Source organism: Topomyia yanbarensis, chromosome 2 (assembly GCF_030247195.1).
Source record: "Topomyia yanbarensis strain Yona2022 chromosome 2, ASM3024719v1, whole genome shotgun sequence".
Lineage (NCBI taxonomy): Eukaryota > Metazoa > Arthropoda > Insecta > Diptera > Culicidae > Topomyia > Topomyia yanbarensis.
In genome coordinates this window covers 333,278,890-333,303,268 of record NC_080671.1, presented here as the reverse complement: position 1 = coordinate 333,303,268, position 24,379 = coordinate 333,278,890, and the positions used below count along the sequence as shown (strand labels likewise).

The 24,379-nt window shown below is 42.4% G+C and overlaps 2 protein-coding genes across 3 annotated transcripts in view; both read left to right on the top strand.

Annotated features, from left to right (window-relative positions):
* The window catches only part of LOC131683955 (uncharacterized), a 378,198-nt gene that overhangs the window by 348,758 nt on the left and 5,061 nt on the right, over positions 1-24,379 (top strand). The gene's annotated exons all lie outside the window — the stretch shown is intronic.
* On the top strand, positions 500-23,259 carry LOC131683958 (serine protease snake-like). The gene is made up of 7 exons (XM_058966380.1): positions 500-651; positions 21,119-21,216; positions 22,070-22,185; positions 22,249-22,514; positions 22,580-22,912; positions 22,977-23,072; positions 23,125-23,259. Exons 1-6 carry the CDS (start codon positions 522-524, stop codon positions 23,036-23,038), a joined length of 1,005 nt encoding a protein of 334 aa, XP_058822363.1. The 5' UTR covers positions 500-521; the 3' UTR covers positions 23,039-23,072; positions 23,125-23,259.

The window sequence follows — 24,379 nt, the reverse complement described above, 5'->3', positions numbered from 1 at the left end:
GATTCCACTGGACAGGAGATGGACAACACCAAATTGACGATTGACTGCCATCCATGACAGTTATGATGTTCGAAGCTGCATTCGACCACTACTGCAATGATCTCTGCTGCAGTCGCGGAATCGTCGGCACTAGACGATGATTTATTAATTTGTACAACACGCAGCCACGCCGCAGCAATCATCCCGTCAGCAGAGCTCGGCAGCTTGTTGGAACAATTAAAAGTTACGTAGCAGCTTGGTGACAGAAGCAAAAAAAAAAACAATTCCTCACCGATAAAAATAACACCCAGAGAAGAATGCTTCCAAGAGAAGCTGGTAAACTCCCGCATCGAGTGGTCGGTTGTTCTAATTTAGAAGGTTCGTCCAAACTAATTGGAGAGCTGTAAAACGCGTAACTCAATCCAACAAATCAGTTCAGTGTCTATCGTGCAGTGGAATAGAAGGCTCTAGCAAAACGGTGAAAACTTGGTGCGCACATTGTCGATTCGAATAGTGTTAATCATCGCGTGATCATTACAGTGATGGTAGTCGAAGGACGCAAAATATCCGTGCTTGTAACAGTTCTTGCATTCCTTGCGGTGACAGAAGGGGAGGATAATGCCTTTGTGGACGATCCACCCGATGGATACTGGCAGAGAAGTTCATTAGATGGTAATTGATGCCTTGGGATTCACAGTGTAGTGTTCACATTACGAAATTGATCCTCGATCGGCGGTGCATTAGTCATCATCGATGCTATAGACAGAAGTTCATTGGTATAGTCGATCCGAAGCACATAACATAATTCTATAGAAATGATATCTTCCGCCCAAATTAATGACTTTTTTTTCAATTTGTTTATTTGATAAGGCACGTATGCGTTAGCTTAAAGGTGCCATTTTTTCATTGTTTTACATTTTCAATTTCTTAAAACTAGGGTGTTACACATTTCAATATTATTTTGTTTTATATAATGAAACTAAAAAAAAAACTTTGCAGCTAACTTATACATATAAAAGAGGGTATAATATAATATTCGTAAGATTTGGGGGACGGGTCATTTTGTGTGTTCTTTGTATAGTAATTCACTTTATGATTTTTAGAAGGGAGATTGTAGGAGAAATTAATTATTAACTAAGCGGAACATTTTACAAGCTTATTAACTAACTAGAAATAACTAGAGAGAGTGGTTCAAGAATAAGGGGAATTAATTAGGGCTATTTTAAAGTAGTGGTACTGTTGTGCATTTCTTAACGAGATTAAATATTGATCAACTAAAACTAGAAGATAGGGGGGGCACATAAGTTTTGGGAAGATATTCAAGGGGAGAAGGGGGTAAAGTCATACATCTGTGTATCAGAGACATGGGAGAGAGGGTGGACAAGGCTGCACGGGGGGGATATAAACTTTCAGTTTCCGGCATCAGGAATCAACGGCCAGGATTACAGATTCGAACGGATGCATCAAGTATTGGGACGCCGGGCGGTTTTCCTCGAGTCGGCAGTGGTTCCTCCAGACGATTTCGTAGTACGGCTCAGATACGGATCGGAAACACACCGCGTTGCGCGTGTGATGTTGTACTCTTGATCTCGTGTTGTTGGTTCATTCGACAGATGTTTTGTCTCGTCTTGGAGTCGTATCAAACCATCGTTGGGGTACGGTAGGCGGAAGAGGGCACTTCTGGGAATGATAAGAGAAAAGATAGGGGCATTTAAATTTGGATATTGATGGTTTTGAGGAACGTGTATATAAGGGACATGTAGAGAATATCGCGGCTTGCTAGTACATCTTGAACCTGGACATTGGGTGATCTTCCTCGGGCCCGAAGGGAATCGAATAGTTGAGATCTGGCAGAACAGTACTCGGCGCATGCCCAGACAACATGTTCGATTTCGTGATAACCGTTGCCACAAGCGCAGATACCGCTATCCACGAGCCCAATACGCCGGAGATGTGCGTCCAGCGTGTAGTGATTGGACATGAGCCGAGACATCACGCGAATGAAATCCCGACCCACATCCATCCCCCTGAACCAAGGTTTCGTCGATACCATAGGGATTATCGAATGTAGCCACCTTCCCAGTTCACCATTGCTCCATGAAGTTTGCCAACTTTCGAGGGTTCTCTGATGAGTAATACTGAAAAATTCGCTGAAGCTAATTGGTCTTTCATATATGACACCTTGCAAAGCGCCCGCCTTAGCTAAAGAGTCCGCTTCTTCATTACCTGGAATGGAGCAATGCGAGGGAACCCAAACTAAGGTAATCTTGTACGATCTTACAGACAAAGCACGCAGGCGCTCCCAGATTTTCCCCAGAAAATATGGAATGTGCTTTCTAGGTTTCATTGAACGGAGAGCCTCGATTGAGCTGAGGCTATCCGAGACAATAAAGTAATGATCGGTGGGCAAAGTATCAATGATCCCAAGGGTATACTGAATAGCAGCAAGTTCTGCGACGTAAACTGAAGCAGGATCATTGAGTTTAAATGAGGCGGTGAGGTTTTGATTGAATATACCGAAGCCAGTGGAGCCGTCGAGACTTGACCCGTCGGTGTAAAACATCTTGTTGCAGTCGACTTCTCGAAATTTACTATGAAAGATGCTTGGGATCACTTGCGGACGTATGTGATCCGGGATTCCACGAATCTCGTCTTTCATGGATATGTCGAAGAATACAGTTGAATCAGAAGCATGAAAGAGATTGACACGGTTGGGATAGTATGAAGAAGGATTGATATTTTGTGCCATGTAATCGAAGTACAAGGACATAAATCGGGTTTGAGAATTGAGCTCGACAGCTCGTTTCGAAATTTGTAATTACTAACGGGTTCAAGATATCGCATCGGATGAGCAATCGATACGAGAGTTCCCAAAATCGATTTTTCAGCGGAAGGACGCCGCCAGAACTTCTAGACTCATCGTATGTGTCGAGTGCATGCAACCCAAAGCAATACGCAAACAACAATATTGGATTCGCTCTAGTTTGATGAAATGTATGTTCGCAGCGGAGCGGAAACAGAAACTCCCGTACTCCATCACCGACAATATTGTTGTTTGGTACAGTCTGATCAGGTCTCCTGGGTGGGCACCCCACCATGTTCCGGTTATTGTACGGAGAAAGTTGATCTTTTGCTGGCACTTCTGTTTGAAAGTTGAAACCTGAGCAATAGTTTGACCCATTAATTGAAGCTGTAGTTGCGCTGGTTCACGCTTCCTTGAAAATACGACTAGCTCAGTTTTCTCCGTGGAGAACTCGATACCTAGCTGGAGGGCCCAAGCAGACAAATTGTCCAAGGTACCTTGCAATGGTCCTTGCAGATCGACGGCTTTGGGACCTGTAACAGAGACCACCCCGTCATCTGCAAGCTGCCTTAGCGTGCAGGAATTGACAAGACATTCGTCAATGTCATTCACGTAAAAGTAATAGAGAAGGGGGCTTAGACATGAGCCCTGGGGAAGACCCATGTAGCTAATTCGTGATGTCGATAAATCACCATGCGAAAAATGCATATGTTTTTCAGACATCAAGTTTAGCAAAAAGTTGTTTAGAGTCGGTGAAAGACCATGCTGGTGCAGCATCTCAGAAAGAATTTTGATAGAAACTGAATCAAAAGCCCCCTTTATACCTAGGAAAACTGATGCCATCTGCTCTTTGCTAGCATAAGCCATTTGAATTTCTGTTGAGAGCAACGCAAGACAATCGTTCGTCCCTTTGCCTTTGCGGAAACCAAATTGTGTATCTGACAGTAAGCCATTTGCTTCAACCCAATTATCGAGGCGAAACAAGATCATTTTCTCGAGCAACTTTCGGATACAGGACAGCATCGCAATCGGTCGATACGAGTTGTGGTCGGAGGCTGGTTTTCCTGGTTTTTGAATGGCGATGACCTTCACTTGCCTCCAGTCATGAGGGACAATATTACCCTCAAGAAACTTATTAAATAAATTCAACAAGCGTCTCTTGGCAGAGTCTGGCAGATTCTTTAACAAGTTAAATTTGATTCTGTCTGACCCTGGGGCTTTATTGTTACATGATAAGAGAGTAAGTGAGAACTCCACCATCGAAAACGGTGTTTCGTTCGCGTTATTGTGAGGGGACGCGGCGCGGTAGATCTTCTGTGCCGGGGCGGAATCCGGACAAACCTTCTTGGCAAAATCGAATATCCAACGGTTTGAATATTCCACGCTCTCATTAGTACTGTTTCGGTTTCGTAAGCGCCGGGCCGTACACCAAAGAGTGCTCATCGATGTTTCTCTCGTTAGTCCGTCGACGAACCGGCGCCAGTAGCTACGTTTTTTGGCTTTTATCAAACTCTTCATGCGCGTTTCCGCCATCACGTACTGTCGGTAGCTAGCTGGCAGCCCGTCGTCCCGGAAGGTCTTATACGCAGCGGCCTTCTCCGCGTACACGTCTGAGCACTCTTTGTCCCACCATGGATTGGGAGGACACCCGCGTGAATTCGCGTCTGGTACGCGTTTAGTCTGAGCTTGAATCGCGGTATCGAGAATCAAGCCAGCCAGGAACCCGTACTCTTCCTCCGGAGGAAGCTCTTGAGTGCACTCGATTTTGTCGGATATCGCGGACGCGTAGCTCTTCCAATCAATATTTCGTGTGAGGTCATACGAAACATTGATTGTATTCGGTGGCCCTGAACCGTTAGCAATATTAATTACGATTGGCAGATGGTCGCTGCCGTGGGGATCAGAGATTACCTTCCACATGCAATCTAACCGCAGCGATGTCGAGCAGAGGGACAGATCTAAGGCGCTCGGTCGCGCTGGAGGGGCAGGAATCCGTGTCATTTCACCCGTATTCAAAATAGTCATATTGAAGTTGTCGCAAAGCTCATGGAGTAGGGTAGATCGATTATCGTCATGAAGGCAACCCCATGCCGTGCCGTGGGAGTTGAAGTCACCTAAAACTAGCCTCGGTGCGGGGAGGAGTTCCGCAATATCGCAAAGCCGTCGGTGGCTAACTAAGGCTCTAAGGTGGGGGGGGGGGTGTAGGTGGAAGCAATGCAAAGGTTGCCTTTTATTCTGGTTTGGCAAGCGACAACTTCAATGCCTGGTGTCGAGGGGAGGTCGATCCGATTGAAAGAATAGCACTTTTTGATCCCCAAAAGTACTCCTCCGTAAGAGTCTTCTCGATCCAAGCGAATAACATTAAAATCGTGGAAGTGTAGGGTTATTTCTGAAGTGAGCCATGTCTCGCATAGGGCAAATGCATCGCATTTCAAATTATTTAGTAAGATTTTAAACGAATCGATTTTCGGGATAATGCTTCTGCAATTCCACTGTAGAACAGTGATTAAATCCTTGACCTCGTTCGATGAATTAGCCATCGAAGGATACAATCGCTGAAAGGAGGGGCCATTTCGCAGTGAACTGCATCAAAAATGTTTTCACTGCGGGGAGAAAGCTTATCAAGATACTTTTAAGGGGGTCAGAAATGTTTAACGCTGTAAGAATACGGTCCACAATGTCAGAGAAATTTATTAAGCCAGCGCTGTTTTCTTTCTCTGGCTGAGATATGGGAACACACGGGGTTTTTGATGTTCCTGGAAGTGCTGGGAACTCCTTTTCTGAGCTCAGGTTACTGAGACCGGGAGCGACTTGCTTCGGTTTTGCACCAGTACTTCCTTGAGTAGTTATTTTAGGGGGACCATGAAGAGACACCTTCTGGCCTTTACGACGAAGCTTGGAAGAGGAAATGTTCTTCCTTTTTCTACTACTTCTAGGCACAGCAAAAGATGTTCCCTCCTGGGGTTCATCACAGTTCCCTTCGTCAGTAGACAAGTTGGTAAAGATGTTCGTAGAGACAGGTGGCGTAGCTATCTTAAGCATTTCTGCAAAAGATCGCTTAGAGCGTCCCTGAAGGGAACGCTTAAGATTTTCCTCGCGCTGTTTGTACGCGGGACATGAAGGGAGATCATGTGGGTTTCCCCCACAGTAGAGACACTTTTCGACATCTCTACCACAGGAATCATCCGCATGATTCCCACCGCATTTCCCACAGCGGGCTTTATTGCTACAATGGGAGGCTGTGTGTCCCAATTGTTTGCAATTAGTACAGTTCATGACCCGCGGCACAAAGAGACGAACAGGTAGACGAACCTTGTCAAAGAGGAGGTAATTGGGCAGGGCAGAGCCGGCGAAGGTCACCCGATAAGAGTCTGAGTTGACGTATATTTTCTTGCCGTCAGCTGCGGCTGATGCTGAATGCAAACGTTTGCATTCCAGTATCTTCACTGGCTTAAGCATGGGGTCTTTGAAACAGCCAGTCCCATATTTTAGCAGGTCCTCGCAATTCAGACTCGAATCGGAAACGACCCCACTGACTTCAACCCTGCTAGCTGGAATATACACCCTGTACTCCTTCGCAAAGGGCTCGTAGCCAGCAATATCGTTTGCCTGAGTTGAACTGTTAACCACCACCCGAAGCTTATCAGGGCGAATTTTCGATATTTCTGTCACGGCCGAATACCGATCCGTCAGAACTCGAGAAATCTGCAACAGATTCAAACACTTTTTTTTTTCTTTGGTCCGAAAGAAGATCACAAATGGCCCGGTGGCCGAGCTCGGATATACCTTGAGCCGGGGAGCCGATTTTGTTTCGACGTCCATCTCGCCTTGAGATGAACCGCCATCAGGGGAAGTCATTTTTGCACGGGCCTATTGCCCAGTGCACGTTATTAAGACAACCAAGAAGGGGAAACGAAAACTAATACTTAGCTTGTGTAGGTAACGGTATCCAGACGACTTACTAGAAGAACACTGCTTCACTTCACTGACCGGCTAACGGTACTCAGAAACAGAAACACAAAAGAAGGGAAAAATACTGAAACCTCAACTAGGCGTAGAGTGTGCAAATAACCTTGAACGCGGATTAACACTATTTGTCGCTATAGTGTACGGACCGATGACAAAAGACTTCTATCTCGACTGAGTGCTCGATAAAGAATGAAATTAATGACTTATTATGATCATGAAATCATACACAGGAACATATCAGAGCACAACTGCTGTTGGTATTAATTCGGGGATGTTGTTTGTTACGGCTTTAACTCAGTTGGTCATTCATCGTTTTAATGACTTCGATATTTACATGTCATTTAACAACGTAAATATAGCATCATAGATATTATAATTGATTTTCTGAGTGACCAGTATTTTCTAGTATTAGTAATGTGATGGTTGCGGTAAAACTTTCCAATTCCAATGGATGAGACTAAGGCCCCGCAGATCTTGTAGCCGAATAGGTGGTAAATGACAGACGCTTGTGGATTATGGTATAACCTATAGACCTGTTAGAAGCCTAAAATTTTTTAGTCGGATAGCGTACAGGATGGCTTCTTCTCCTACGAAGCACGATAAGGGTTTGTTTTGCATGCTAGCGGAATCCGGTGACATTGATTAAGTCCAATGCGAAGAATATGCGCAGATGTCAACCAGGAGGTGGCGAACGTTGCTTAACGATGCCCGAGATGCTCTCCGCAAAGCGCTCGGCATCATAAAGTTCCAGAGACTACGGCTAAGAAGCTCGCCCTGAATAGTGATGCAGGGTCCGATCGTGGAGCTGGTTCCGTGTCGGACCTGACTGAGCAGCAGTTGGGAAAGGAACAGCTAGCAATGGAGAAGGCTTTTGCAAAGCAGATAGAGTTGCGGAAGCATCGTATCTAGAGTGGAAGATGCGCGAGCTATCAGAGTATGAGCAGAAAATGCTTGACTGCCCATTGGCCTCAGAGCGTGAATTCTCAAAGAAGCGGGATGTTATTCGGAAACAGCTCGACGACAACGTTAATAAGATCAACGCGTTGAAGGGTCAACATGGAGCTGTCGGCGGTTTGTCTTCCTCCAGACCGGAACAGAGGGTGGAAGACTGAATACTGGATCATTGCAGAGCCTATCCAAAGCAAAGATATCGGCAGACGGCTGATAAACTCATGTTTCCGTGCTTGTTCAAACAATAACCACACAGGTTTTGTCGCTCAACTCCGCTCAACCTGGCGGCAATGTTCATTCGCTGGAACTACTCACAGCATGATCCACCAGATGAGATGATCCGGTTGTTTACATATCCAGCACGGCTTAGCTACTTAGCTACATGACGCGGAAAATAAGCGAACTTCTTCTTTCGGGAATTTCCTTGCGCCATCCGCGAAGGCTCGCGCTGGATTTGCGATATCGTCGAGAGCTCCGTCACCTCCGATACATCCGAAACGGTATCATTTGTGAAGTTCATGAAAATCCACAATGGACTGTCCACCCTTCTGCGCTTATGCCGGTTCCAATTTGTAGCTCGGTAGTAAATTGTTAACTAACTCGTGCACCAGCATCGGTTGGTTTAGGTGGTCGCATAGTCCCGATGCTTCAAGATGGTTGCATAACTTTTTCACCGTTATTCCGAAACTGATGAACGACTCTAATCGATTAGCTCCGGGTGACGGCGCATTCCTCCCCTTCGACGGCATCAGTATGATAGGCGTCGTTTGGGACCCGGTTAAAGACGAGTTTTGTTTTGCGACCGAATGGAAAGCAGAGTACAGCAAGGTTTTCCAAGAGGAAGAACGCCCGAGGAAATGAATCATTCTGAGCATTGTGATGGCGTAATTCAATCCAGCAGGGTTGCTTGCTCCGGGTACAATTCTCGGAAAAATGTTGGTTCAGGATCTATGGCAAATGGGCTGCTATTGGGATGATGCTATCGTTCATATGGACCAAAATTCTCGCAAACGCACCGGTGTTCAAGCTACCCCGAAAATATTTCGGAAATGCGAAATCAGACGCGGTTGAATAAGTCCAGCATACTTCCGTGCGAGGTAAGGTGGCAGCACCGTTGAAGCAGCTGTCATTTACGCACCTAGTACTCCTGGCAGCAGTTTTTGCGGCAAGGCTAGCGTGAACGATCGAGGAGAATCATAACTTCATTATCAGTAAAGTAGTATTCCGGTTCGACTTAGAAGTGGTGCTGTCTTGGATGCGGTCGAATCAGCGCCGCAACAAATAATTTGTTGGTTTCCGCTTTGGCGAAATCCTTAGTGTGACTAAGCTGACAGATTGACAATGGGTTCCGACGAGATTGAATGTAGCGGATCTAGTAACCAAATGGGGTAAAGGTCTGGAGATACACCCCCAACAGCCCGTTGGAATGTAGGCAACAACTTTTGTACGATAGAGTGGAAGAGTATTATCTCCAGTCAACACTACGGAGGAACTTCGAGTTCATTTGATGCTGCACGATGTAAGGGTGGTTCAAGTTACCGTGAATGCTAATCACTTCCCTAAGTGGATAGTTCTGGCGAGGACGATGGCGTGCGTAATCCGATTCGCATTGAACTGTGCACAAAAAAACGGAAGCCTGCCGATTGAGACACTAAAAGCAACGAGCAAGCAGAGCCAAGTACTACAACCGAGTACAGCTACTTCAGTTTGTGTGGCGCTACAGTAAAGCAAGTACGAGAAGGTGGAACTGTTGCTGATGAAGATGGCAGAGAAGAAGTTTTGTCTGATGAGTTGAAAGGTTTGGCCGAGAACATGGATCGACCGGTAAGACAATGAATAGCTGGCGATCGAGAAGTCCAGTCCGTTGATAGTACAGCATTATCGCAAAAAGAGCGGAAGCACCTGTTCTACATTGCGCACTATGACGTGGTGGTCCGGAAGAAGTCGTCGTCTTGCGTCTGATGTAGGGTTCATTGAAGTTGTCTTCGAGATATAAGATTGTGCGGATCAGTTGATTAGTGCGAGAACCAAGTGGACGTTCAATCTCCGCTTGGCACCTCCTAGGAGGAGTATGCAAGCATTTCGGTCGGTCGGATAAGTAGGTATTCGTGGCGCTTGATGATGAAAGCGGTAAACGGACGAAATTCTGCACAGTAAATTAAAAGGCGGATTATCATAAATATTGTTTTCTCCTGCCGTCCGAACACTAGTTTTAAATCGCATCGAGTTATGTGGTTGGCGTCTTAAAGAAAGAACTGAGGATATTTTCTGAATTGGGATGGTTAGATCAAATGTTACGGTGTGATGCAGGAATCTGGTGCTACCTACAAAGTTCCTGCAGTTCCTCGCTGATGACTAAGTGTTCAACAGTGGTGCTGGTTTAGCAGGTAGTTCAAAATTGCGGTGTGTTTGCTTACTCTGTGTAAGTAAGGATCACTTTCAGGTCTGCTGTCACGTATCCCCCCCCCCCGTCCCTAAACTTTCTGTAGGTGGCCAGATTGACCCCTCCAGTGAGCTGTAGAGTATTTGAATAGTATTGAAGCGGGTGACTATGTCGGCTGATGGAGTTTCCTTGATCAGCAATTTGAAAGTCGTTCTGCCTTTGAGGCGGTCGACATCTTCATTCCCCGCTGTATCCGAACGAGAAGCTGGAGGATAGATTTTGCTGTCTCCAAAAGCTAACATTCGTTTCCTGAAATCTTCTCCAGGGAACCAAAAGGCCGCTTGAGGAATTCTTGGGCGATTACTACTTCGGAAGTAGTACCGAAAAGCAGGTTTGCATGCTGGATGATGGTATAGTGGAGCGAGTACTTCTGCTAGGTATTCCGTTTCTACTCTTGCATTCCTTAATAGTTTTCCTTACTTGGTTTTGCAGACGTCAAAAAGTAGTGATCGCTTTTTCTGTTTGGGATCGTTGCTTGTATGCGCTAAGAGAGTTTTGCAGTGGGCTTTGATGGCCTCGCTGCCTTCCGAGTTCCTCCAGTGAACTGCACGAAGTTGCGTTGTCGTAGATCCAGCATCAACGACCAAAGTAGTGAGTGGCCATGTGAAATTATGATGGGGAGTGGTAGCTTCCTGTATTGAGAAGGGCCGCTGCTTATCAGGTTAAGTGCCGTGTTAGTGCACTCTCTGATGAATTACCATCATTTAGGATGCATCGTGTTCTTCGGAAACAATAGCTATTTCTTTACATCTGCGTTCATTCTTCGCGAGTCCCACGCAACGCGGTGAGCGTTGAAATACCACATAATCAGGAAGGAGGCTTCTGTCTGCGTAATGAGATTATTTAGTTTTCTCCCGACGTTATTGATACCATGCGCCCGAGTAAACGGAAAGCCCATAATACCCCCATGGTTATGATCCAATTTCACCCCAACTGCATGGTGTTTTAAATATGGGCTGCTGATGGGAAATTCGCGACGATGTCACTGGCTGGGGTTAAAGAATTGGAGTTAGATATTGAGTCCTCTCTGATCCAGGACCCCATCAAAACTGGTAGGGGGCTTGAAACTCCGCAAAATATGCGGAAGAATTTAGCACTGCAGTAAAATCGTTTTCGATAGCGCTACTACTGGGACGGAATCTTGTCGAGTACTAAAAAAATCGGGAATGGGAGTTTTAACAAAAGCCCAATCATTTGGAATATGTAAGCATACGCATAAGCATAAGAGATCGCCCGTAGTTGCTACTCCGTTATTGACCAGAAACAATTTAGGTTGCAAAATGTTCATTGGAACAACATGTTTGGGAATAACATGATGAGCCACATTGTAAATCTATTCCGATTCCTGCGTGCTGATCGTCAGCTACGTCCGAATACAGATCTTCTGGGAAAGGAAGGAATGTTAGTCCGATACATGTTGCTACTAGAGACCGAGGAATCCTCTGCATCTCCACATGTATCACTGGAAGGGGAGAGTTGTTAGTAAATGTGCCAATAGCGATATCATGTAATAATTGCTCTGGGCAGCCGGCTGCCGAGAATTTGGGAAATTTATCATTTGTTGTAATAATACGATTAGCAAAATAAGCAACTTGAACTCCGGATAACCGGCTATAAGGAGCACTGCTTATATTTTTAAATAATATTCAATCACGTGACGAATTTGTTCGTGGCTTCTATCGTGTCGGTGCTGATTTTTCCCGGCGATCGCTTGAATAAAATGCGGAATTTTACACAGAAAGTTCATCAGACTCTTCCATAGGTGTCGCGGAGTTGGTTGTTTGGAAGGGAATAGGGTCTGGGATTCGCCCCAAACAAGCGATGCGACCAGTAAAGCATAGTTTATTAGGTAGTAGTTTAGTTAGTTTTCGAGAACACGATCGCTCGAAAAAGAAGATCTTGTTTAGTTTTTGTTTTTTTTTTAAAAAACTCTGGGTAGCCGGCTACCGACAGTATCCTATGTTTTCTAAACAAAAGCAATTTCAACTCCACACAGGCGGTTATTGAGTATTGCCTAGAAAAGCTAATCTTATCTGCGTAATGGGCAGGATCACTATTGCGACATTATTTAGACTAATTTCGTTATTCCTTCTCTACGATATATTATTGGGTTGCAAACTACCGAGTGATAACACGTTATACAGACAATAAGTTATGGTAGCTCGAGATGTTATAAATCAACGAAAGTATTTCCGTTTTTCCCTATCGGATTGTTTGTGAAATACACGTATACGAACTATTATATCAGTCATTGAAGGGAAATACAGAGGATCGTTAACCTGATACACGGGCTTGTTACCAAGAACGGAACTTGAAATTTGATTCATTAAAACAGACGCGGCGACTTTTCAGTACGTATTGACCCGCGATCATCGATACAAGTCGAATCAAAGTCCCATTGGAGCCAACCTCCGAACAACTATTCATTTTCACGGTATTGTCTTCTCGGCTAGATCCGTTCGCACCCTCTCATTCTGCCACTATCGGCAGAAGGCCGACAGCACACAGGCGTTGCCGGTCTAAGAACCAAATGTCATCAATAGACTTTGATTCGCGTGGGGGCATGAGGTAGAATTGAAAGCTAACTAATGAACATGATAGCAAAACACTTATTCTTCGTGCTGACATTACCAACCGGTTCCCGATCCCTCTCGCGAATTGTCAATTCTCAAACATTATACATGATTGAAGTTATCATTCCACTCAAATAAGGCCATGTGTTTTCCCTAAGCACATTGAATGGTCTGTTGATCAGTTCCCCCGTTGCTAAAACAAACCGCTCGCGACGAAGATACACACTCCCAAAAGCCCAATCATTTGGAATATGTAGTCGAAAATGGTTTAAATTGATAGGTCTAATTAGTTATTAGTTAAATTTCAAAACAACGAAGATATATTAAAATTTCTTGTTTTACCGTTAGTTTAAACTTCTTCTGGCAGCACTGCTGAGGATGAGTTCAATCGCAATAATTCCAATACAGTAACCTAACAGATCGTGCAACTAGCAACACAAGACTGTGAACCTAACTGGATACTTGTGATGAGTATCTACGTGCTCCTGGTGACCTCACACTCACATATAGTTTTCCTCTTAAAACTATCAGTGTGAGATTTCTTTCTTGCGAGGAATGGCTGGCTGGATGAAGCCACAACTTGGAGAATACGTAACCGGCTATATTATGACGCACACTGATATTGGGATGTTTTGACACCGAGGTATTGCTTCGGATATTTTAACGCACAGGTACTACGCCATAACGTCCTAAGTCATACATCATCATACATTATGACGGAATTCTTATGCGTCATAATATCCGAAACTATAAGTGTGTCACAATATCCACAAAATCGACTGCAACATAAAATCCGAAAGCGAATATGCGTCATAACGTTCGGGACAAGGCATGCGTCATAAGATCCGAAAACTAATTTGTGTATGTGTGTGTTTTTACAATCCATCTCCCACTGACCGGCAATGCTTTTATGGAAGAAACTTGTCTACATCTATTTATTAATAAATTGTTTATTATCCATAGATGTACACATGTTTAGTCCTGGAAATGAGGCGATAGCTCCACTTTACATTCAACGATTCATTTCAAGAATGCCTGTGCCTACACGTACATTTTGAGCCCAATTTCATATACAATAAACCCCCCGAGAATTCATCCACGTATCAATTGGATATGTGCAATATATTCGCACTTCCAGAATGAAAAACAATATTTTTGATTCTGGCAAGTATTTACAATAAGGTAAAATATATAATTGAAGAACAACACAAAACGATCTCACCGGCGCACAGTGGCGGGTCTTCAAACAAAAGTCGGACAAAACCTCAAATGTTACCTAATTTGGCTGAAAATCACAATTTAAGCTAATTTTGAGGTGCTGAGCTCATTCTTGATGTCAAAAGTCGTAAAGTATTAAATGCATTTTTCCATACAGTGTCATTGAACCTTTCTTATAACTATGATCCCGTTTTCATGATAGATTTTCCGTTACTGTTCACCAATGTCAACAATATCATAAAACATGAAGAGCACTACTTAAAAACCATTGTTGAACGTGTTGGTTTACTGTAGATTGTCTAACTATTTTACACAAAACACCATGTATCTCCATATCAGCAACAAAGCTTCAAAATCTCCTTAAACCTTTTTGCGCACCTAGGCGCAGAACGAGACCATGATATTCGAAAAGTAGAGGTAATTTCACATAGAATGTATACTATGTGCCCGTTCCGAAATGATTCCGAAATTTGTACAGAATACATTAGTGAAAAAAGTATTTTTGATCTGACCACCTTAAACATATTTAAACTAAAAAGTCACAGTTTCAAGCAAATTTACCAAATGTATTTTACTCACTAACCAAGTTTTTTAGTTCCTCTACACAATGAAACTAGTTGTGCTAAAATCGAACCAAAATCAAAAGAGCAAGATGCATTTGAAGTGAACAGAGCAATGGTGGTTTCGGAAATGAAAATCATTAAAAAATCCGGACTTTGGTACGTTTAAACTCGTGTTAAAAATTGTGTTCTTATCCAATGATCATAGAATTTCGAATATACATCATTCAATACATGTGAAGTTTAGGAAAAATATAAAATATTAATATTTCAAAAATAAATTTTTGAGGTTTTGGCCAGCCTCCGGCCACTGTGCGGCGTGTTGCTCTGAATTCGTTAGTTGATGTCATTCTCCTCCATCCGCAATCCACAATCAGTGAAATTGTTGCATCAACTAGTCAAGTTCAGATGGCGCTGTGGATGTTAAGTGGGTTTTTTGGTGGTTTGATTCGCGCACGTACATAGCAAATTAATTAGGATGTGACGATACAATCACTACGTCAAATTACGCTATTCTCGCGATATTTTTGCATACTAACACGTAACACAACAGGAGAAACGACCTACTAAGAGATTAACTTCGATTTCCTGTTAAATATACTATACGTCACCGCAAAATTTTGAAAAATACCGGACGAACACAAAATCGCTTTCAAGCGATTTGACAGTGCTGCCACCTCATGAGATCCGAAAACAAATATACGTCAAAAAGTATAAGATCTTATGGCACATCCGTTTTCAGATATTATGACGCAACCTGTCCCAGACAATATGAAGCGCTCTTCATTGGTACCTTATGACCTAGTACGTTATGACGCCTTTCTTATGAGTCATGATGACCGAAACTATGAGTGCATCATTTGAGAGGCTGAGAGTAAGAGTGGGTTAAAATTTTGTTCAGAGCAAAAGTGGGTTACAATATTCTGTTAGATCAGAAATGGTATAGTCATCACACCTCAGGCAAAAGTGGATCAAATATCAATTCGCGCAAAAATGGTTCGACAAAATTTTCAGGGCAAGACTGGTATAGAATATTAACCCATTTTTGCGCTAAGAAAAGAATCAGAATTTTCTTATTCGGACTTGTGGGAAATGAAATTTTATTAAATTTTTCGATGCCTTAGAAATCGTGTAATATAGGATCCGTATAGGTCAATAGGCATCGGAAATTGACGATTGCCGCCATTTTGAAATCCAAGATGGCGACTTCCGGTTCCCACAAAGTAGTGAGAACCACCATCAATATGGGTGTCATTTGAAAGGGGATGGTGAGCAGACATCGAAAATTGACCTTCACCGCCATTTTGAAATCCAAGATGGCGACTTCCGGTTACCATAAAGTAGTGAGAACCACCATCAATATGGGTGTCATTTGAAAGAGGATGATCAGCAGACACCGAAAATTGACCATTTCCACCATTTTGAAATCCAAGATGGCGACTTCCGGTTACCACAAAATAGTGAGAACCACCATCAATATGGGTGTCATTTGAAAGGGGATGGTGAGCAGACACCGAAAATTAACCACCACCGCCATTTTGAAATCCAAGATGGCGACTTCCGGTTACCACAAAATAGTGAGAACCACCATCAATATGGGTGTCATTTGAAAGGGGATGGTGAGCAGACACCGAAAATTGACCACCACCGCCATTTTGAAATCCAAGATGGCGACTTCCGGTTACCACAAAATAGTGAGAACCACCATCAATATGGGTGTCATTTGAAAGGGAATGGTGAGCAGACATCGAAAATTGACTTTCACCGCCATTTTGAAATCCAAGATGGCGACTTTCGGTTACCACAAAATAGTGAGAACCACCATCAATATGGGTGTCATTTGAAAGAGGATGGTGAGCAAACATCGAAAATTGACCTTCACCGCCATTTTGAAATCCAAGATGGCGACTTCCGGTTACCGCAAAATAGTGAGAACCACCATCAATATGGGTGTCATTTGAAAGAGGATGATCAGCAGACACCGAAAATTGACCATTACCGCCATTTTGAATTCCAAGATGGCGACTTCCGGTTACCACAAAATAGTGAGAACCACCATCAGTATGGGTGTCATTTCATACACACGGTGTTCCTAAAACCGTTATTAACTAAAAAAAATGACCATAAATTTGGCATACGGCATTCGACAGATACAGTATCCAAGCATCTTCTCAGTGAATTTCAAAATGATCCATCGAGGGATTCGAGAGATATGGCGATTTGAAGTTTTATGATACGTTTCTTAAGGCTGCCAGCAAACACCCACGGGTTTGGTCCAATCTCTATAAACAAAAAAAATATTTGTCTACTTATTTAGTACATGGCATTCGAAAGATATAGTAATCAAGTATATCCCTTGCAAGTTTGAAAATATTTCATTGACGGAATCGAAAGTTATAACGGTTTGAATGTGGTATGCGGTCATAGATGGGTTTTCTACCAGACTTCAAGCATGAATCCATGTTTGTTCATTGACTATTTAGATCGTTTATACGTGTCGCAATTTTTAAAGGAAGCCCTTGCGATTTAATTACATAAATATAATGTACAAATGGTGTTATTTATATGGTGCACTGAAAAAATATGAAAATAGGGTTGTCTACCAAACGTTAAATATAATGTTAAAAAAATAGATGAAAGTTGGAATGTTTACTTCAAAAGGCCATATCTCAATGGTATGTTGACTGATTCTAATTTTAGTTGGACCTCCGCTAGTTGGTCCATTGTCGACATCTGAATGTCAAGTTCTCATGTTAAATTCAATTCGACAACAAAACTGACAATAGTTAGGGATATGAGCAGATGATCTTGTACTAATAACATCCCCTTTGATCCCCCTACTAATAACATCCCCCAGTTTTAACATCTGTCAACCCAACCAGCGAATTACGATTGTACAAAATTTCCAACAAAAACCGTATCATAACATAAACTGATCTGAATCAGCAAATACCTTCATATTTTAGAATATATGTATTGAATTTATGGTTTTATTTTTCCATGATTTGTAGCTTGCGTTCGTTGCATTCAACTAAAGTATAGAAATTGATAGGTCGTCGTTTTGAATATAAAGATATTTACTAAATAGTGATAATACATATAGTTGAGGATAATTAAGTTGTCTATTGTTTGAAGTAGCCAGCTCTACTTTATATTCTTCTTGATGAAAATTAACGATGAAACGTCTACCTGTTCAATAATGAAAAAATAATTGGAATCAGTCAACATACCATTGAGATATGGCCTTTTGAAGTAAACATTCCAACTTTCATCTATTTTTTTTAAATTACACATTATATTTAACGTTTGGTAGACAACCCTATTTTCATATTTTTTCAGTGCACCATATTTATAACACCATTTGTACATTATATATTAATGTAATAAAATGGTAAGGGTTTCCTTTAAAAACCGCGACATGTATAAACGATCTAAATAGTCAATGGACAAACATGGATTCACGCTTGAAGTCTGGTAGAAAACCCATCTATGACCGCATACCACATCCAAACCGTTATAACTTTCGATTCCGTCAATGAAATATTTCCAAACTTGCAGGGGATATACTTGATTACTATATCTTTTGAATGCCATGTACTAAATAAGTAGACACATATTTTTTTGTTCATAGAGATTGGACCAAACCCGTGGGTGTTTGCTGGTAGCCTTATGAAACGTATCATAAAACTTCAAATCGCCATATCTCTCGAATCCCTCGATGGATCATTTTGAAATTCACTGAGAAGATGCTTGGATACTGTATCTGTCGAATGCCGTATGCCAAATTTATGGTCATTTTTTTTAGTTAATAACGGTTTTAGGAACACCGTGATACACCTTTAAAATTTGAAGATCCAAGGAATATTAATAATCCCAAAAATGGATTGAAGTGAACCAAAAGCAATTTTATTGAAAATTAGCATTTTTTCGCTTTTTTCCTCATATAACCACTAAAATTAATATAGAATTGCATATATAATATTTTTATTGATGCGAGAAACAAATCACAAAATTTTAATTTCGCGCGGGTCGATCATTCTTATCCAGGGGGTGGCATCCGTATGTTGATGTACAGACGTTGACAGTATCCAACATATAGTGGCCCAGTCGCTTCTAGGCTCATACCTCCCATGCTCTTGCGCTTCTAGGCTCATACCTCCCGTGCTCTTGCATTGGGTTGTTTTATCTTTATTATCTTCATGCCTCATCCACGAAGTATGAAGTGTGTGGTGCTGCATCCATGATGACTCCACCACCCTTGACGTGAGAGTGTCTTGGAATGCTCGAGTCGAATAAATGGTAGTTAAACTGAATCGGATAGCGTTTCCTAGTGAACGTAACGATTGAGCATTTACTCGGATGTAAAACCATTCTGTTTAGGTCACACCACGTACTAAAGCTCTCCAGTTCACTCTGAAGAAACTCGGAATCGGTTTTATCCCGTATTTGTCGAAAAATTTTCATATCATGGGCGAAAGAAAGGCGGGGTCCTTGTAATTTAATATTGATGTCATTAAAGTAGAGGAGGAAAATTAATGGACCGAGATGGCTACCTATTGAGATGCCGGATGTAGTGAAGAGTGGTGCAGATAGGCAGTCCTTAATGCTGATTTGGAATTGCCTTCCATCGAGGAACCAACGCAGAAGTTGTCCATGAATACCGAGTTTGTCCAGCTTCGCTATTGCGACATCATGGTTGATTTTGTCGAAGGCCGAACCGATCCATGTGAATAGCATCGGTTCGCAATCCGTCAGTAAATCCATCGAGTACATATGTTGTAAACGAGAGCAGGTTGGTCGTTGTCGATCATTTAGGCATAAAACCGTGTTGTTGCAATGTGATGTTTGCAGTGAAAGAAAATCGGATAAAATAATTTAACCCTGCGATGCATCCCAGTAAACAGCAGGTAAATTTACAGGTTGCGTTGGGCAGCAGTGATGGCAAGAATTCGAAGTGAAGCGTTACGGATTGAGATTCAGCTGAAGATGACATTAGAATGCGGTATGCGAGAAATCTGCTTCCAGCAAATCAAAAGGATGATGTCTGAGTGAAAATCGAGCAAATCTTCCCGGAGTGCATACGTTTACTCTGACCTGCTCCATTTGAATTCCTGCAAATCAGCTTCTCGCCGCCTTTCTGTTAACCACTTTTGGTTGCAAACATAGTGGCAGCGAGAATTTGAGCTGGAGCTGACATTGACATTACCCAGTTAAACTCATCCGGAATTCTAACTGGTTTTTTGCGGAATTCCAGCTCAAATAAAACAACTGAATCAAAAAGCCTGGTTTGATTTCCCCGAATGAAAAATACCTATGTTTAAGAAAAATGTTTTTTCAAACAACCTTGTTATTATTTGGGTATTTTTCTATAGAAGGGTTTAGATAGAGAAGATTTTCCAACTCCCGGTACACCCAAAACTCGGCCGTAATACCTTTGCGGTAATAAGAAAAAATTGCTCTAATAGCAAGACTAAAAAAACACGGTGCCAACAAAAAAATCCCCAAACGGCAATACCAACACATTCAAATCTTCTCTGCGTCGCACTCATGTTTCATCAATTCTTATTCAATAAATATTAACGCGTCGGATTGTCTGGAAGTGTGTGGCACTTCGCTTGTCATTATATTGCGCTTCAATCGGAGTAAACACAATGAGGATACATACGAAGTTCGATTTTTCTACACGACGTATTTGAAGATCGGCTCACACTCGGCTAGCTTGAATGCTTCGGGTACTTCGGCCTGTGTTAAATTGAAATTTCTTTTCTATCACGGACGTTAACAGCAAGATAGCGACTGAACAAAACATGAACAGTCCTTCCTGTCATGTACGAGAAGCAAGACCTATGGTTTGGATCCACGTGTCCGAACCGAGGGTCCGGATCCAGACACTTGTCTGGATCTAAGCACCAAGTCTGGGCCTGGTTCAGGTCAGGACTTGGAAAGGGGAAAAGGAGATGGGCTAGATCCCCAGGTACTGGTCCGGATCCGGTTATTGGTCCGGATCTTGGTACTGGTCCGGATCCGGGAGGTTCGTATTTGGGAACTGGTCTAATTCCGAGAACTGGTCCGGATCGGGAACTGTGTCGGATCTGGCAACTAGGCCGGATCCGGAAACTGCCTAAAAAAATTTTTTTTCGCTGTCCTACCTACCAAGTAAAAAATTCGTAATTCGAGCTGGTTTCTGCCAATATTGTGGTAGATTCCAGCCTGAATTTGGTCGGATATCCGCCAGGATTCCGGTTGGTTTGACTCGGTACTAATACTATCATAGAAATCGACCGATTTGATGATTGTGTGATGCACATACATGAACATCAACCGAAATTCGTCATTCCACCGTTTACTACCTTTGCGGGAATATGAGTTTAATACCGCAATGCGTAATTACGTGGTCTGTTACCGAAAAGACAATAGAATCTTACCCAAAAGTAATAGAAACATACTCGTCGGATTTTGGGTGAAAAGATTTTATTGTGGCAACACTGCTCGGACGCTATGACACGGTTCCCCAAAGAACAGCTTACTGGTTTCAGAAAAATACACCTGAATATGGCAAAGTTTCCTAATCTTCTTCAGTGCATAAAAAAATACTAACAATCGTACCACTTTTTCCATTTAGACTGTCCCAGTCTGTTTTACAGCGATGATGTCTCAAGTGCCTTGGGGTTCTACATTCTTGGAGGACTACGAGCATTTCGCAGTGAATTTCCTCACATGGTAAGCAGTTGTATCTAGTGCTGATAGCAAATATGACCAATTGACTGGTTCAATTTTTGACTTCTAGCTCCACCAGGCTCTACTAATTCCTTTTATGGCTCTTAGTAATTGTGCAAATTTTGGTACCGATCGGTTGTGTCTACGGACCCTCCAAAAATTTCAAAGTTTACATGGAAGTTTGCATGGAAAATCGTTGAAAATAAATTCTAAAAAAATCTCCTCATCAACCAATTAATCAGAACACTAGTTATTTCTAAAGGTATTCTTCTACTGAACACATTCAGGGAACATTGTAAGTTTATGAGAATTCGCTGAGAAAAGTTATTAACTAAAGAAGCAGCATGACTTCAAAACAAGTGGATTTTATTATTAATCATAGCAACCCTGTTTGAATAGCTGCATCTGCCATACGTGAGCGGTGGGTGGCAAGTCTAGTTTACACTTGTATAACGATGGAGCTATTCAAACAGGGTTGCTATGATTAATAATAAAATCCACTTGTTTTGAAGTCATGCTGCTTCTTTAGTTAATAACTTTTTTCAGTGAATTTTCAGAAACTTAAAATGATCCCCGAATGTGTTCAGTAGAAGAATACCTTTGCAAATAAATAGTGTTCTGATTAATTGATTGATGAGGTGATTTTTTAAGAATTTATTTTCAATGTTAACCGATTTACCATACAAACTTCCATATAAACTTTGAAATTTTTGGAGGGTCCGTAGAAACAACCGATCGGTACCAAAATTTGCACAATTACTCAGGACCATAAAAGGAATCAGTAGAGCCTGGTGGAGCTAAAAGTAAAAAATTGAACCAGTCTAATGACCAATCATTCCCCTCCATTAACATCCAGGCAGCAATTGGTTGGATAAACAAAGATACCGATAGAATAGAGTACAGTTGTGGAGGTTCACTCATCTCTGCTCGATTCGTAGTAACAGCTGGCCACTGTGGACTCAATGACGACAGGTTTGTCAGCGTTAGAAATAATATTATTTTGTTAACATAACGGTTTCGAATTCGATACAACAGAGTACCTCCAAATATTGTTCGGTTGGGTGACACTGACCTCTCATCGAAAGAAGACGATATATACGCCCAAAATATCCGAATAAAAAAATTCATTCATCATCCTAATTACAAACGATCACAGAAGTACTACGACATCGCACTAATTGAATTGGAACAAGACGCAAAGCTGGATTTCACAGTGTGCCCTATATGTTTGTGGCCACATGATAACCTAAACACGTTTTCCGGTGGTCTGCAAGTTGTTGGATTCGGAATTACGGAGTACGGTAGGTAGCTAGAATCAGGACTACGTCGAAAGACGCTATAGTATGCTAAAAAAATTTTCTCACAGGTTCAGACTCAAGTCCTACGTTACAAAAGGCCACTTTAAACTACTGGGACTATGACACCTGCAATACCATGTTGCCACGTCCAAAATCACTATTCAGAGGCCTTGCCAATGATCAGTTTTGCACCAGAACACCAACTAAGGACACCTGTCAGGGTGACTCCGGTGGTCCCATTCAGATTGAGCTCTCCGATGTCAATAAAGTAATTCCTTATCTAGTGGGAGTCACATCCTTCGGGACCGGCTGTTGGGAGGGGTCTTTCGGTGTGTATACAAAGATCTCAAAGTACATCGATTGGATCAGGACGATGGTGAACGTCACTGTAGATCCGATAGGTAAGGAACCTCAAAACACGTTTCAAGAAGTTTCACCCAAGCGTCAAGTCTGAATTATTATTAGTATATTCCAGAATGCGCACGCAAGTCAGAATGTCTTTCGTCGAGGAAATTTTCGGACAGTAGAATCACTCCGCAGAATAATTCACCATTCTTTCGGGTATAGCGTTTCTAAGATCAAACGGACAACCTTTGTAGCATACTACTTTCAGGTTGAACTCCACCGTTCGGGCAAAAGCTTCAATCATTGCAGCGGTGCACTGATAGACTACCGTCATGTCGTGACTTCGGCTAGCTGCACAAGCTGGAACACACTGGAACCTACCCACATCAAGGCCAACGACCAATTGATTCGAATAGTCGAAATCGTGCGACACCCATCACACAAGCAAGGTCTACACTATCACGACATCGCTATACTAACGTTGGACAAATTCTACAATCCGTATAAAATTTATCAAATCATTGCACCGGCTTGTGTTTGGAACAACGAAAGAATCCCGGAACCGATTGTATTCTACTCCGGTTATGGGCCAGACTCCTCCGGCACATCCGCCAGTAAAACGTCCCTCGTACCGTTAAAGATACTGACAGCGTTCTACTTGGAAAATGGTCGCTGCAATGCAAACTACAGTGCCCATTTCAAGAATGAGCTTCCCGGTGGATTCAACAGTGATTTCGTATGTGCGGAAAATCCCGTTGAGCTGGTTCCGGGAATTTGTCAGGTATGTTTAATTCACTTCGAGGAATTTGTGTTGTAAGTTCGGTTGATCTGTTGCAGTTGGAACCCGGAGGTCCAATCTCAAACTTCCGAAGAGACAACGTGGTACCTTATGTATACGGAATTAACACGCTCGGTAGCGAATGCGGAGGACCGGGCAATCTCTTCGTGGCTACTCGCATTTCTTTCTACTACAAGTGGATCGAGTCGGTGGTGCTGAACAAATCATATGTCGTGCAGGATAAACGAGACGAGGCAGTCGAACACAGTAAAGTGCCTTCGGGAAGCTATGGCGGCGTAGTCAGTCGTGATGATTTTCAATTCGAGAGCGATTTGGGTAAGTTAGGGTGAGGCTTATCGTGCTGTGCTTACTTCTAATCTGGTCAATATTGTGGATGCATCAGTATCCTACGTCTTTCCTGGGTTGATTACAGCTGATCGAAGGTTAAGACCCTATGGAAATGATTTAGTTCCCGGTGGTCTAAGGCGGGTTGCTACAGCTGCTGGTGAGTAATGCATGCGTGGTTTACGGGAATCTTTAACAAGTTGTTGGAATAAGGAAGCATGCATATTGATAACGAAACCTAACAGGGTCAGTACTGGTTGAGAATTGCACTAGTAATTTGACAAAAACTTTGGTAACAAATTGCACAATTTGCATAATTAAATCCTCCATTTACAAAAATAAATGAAATAGAATTAAATTTTTCAAACGACCACCTTTATATGAGAGATAAATGAGAGTA

Excerpts from the sequence above, each read along its gene's own strand:
- LOC131683958 (XM_058966380.1), top strand. The coding sequence starts at position 522 with ATGGTAGTCGAAGGACGCAAAATATCCGTGCTTGTAACAGTTCTTGCA. Across the intron at positions 22,186-22,248 it reads TGTGGACTCAATGACGACAG|AGTACCTCCAAATATTGTTC; the intron begins GTTTGTCAGCGT and ends TCGATACAACAG. Across the intron at positions 22,913-22,976 it reads CGTCACTGTAGATCCGATAG|TATATTCCAGAATGCGCACG; the intron begins GTAAGGAACCTC and ends AATTATTATTAG.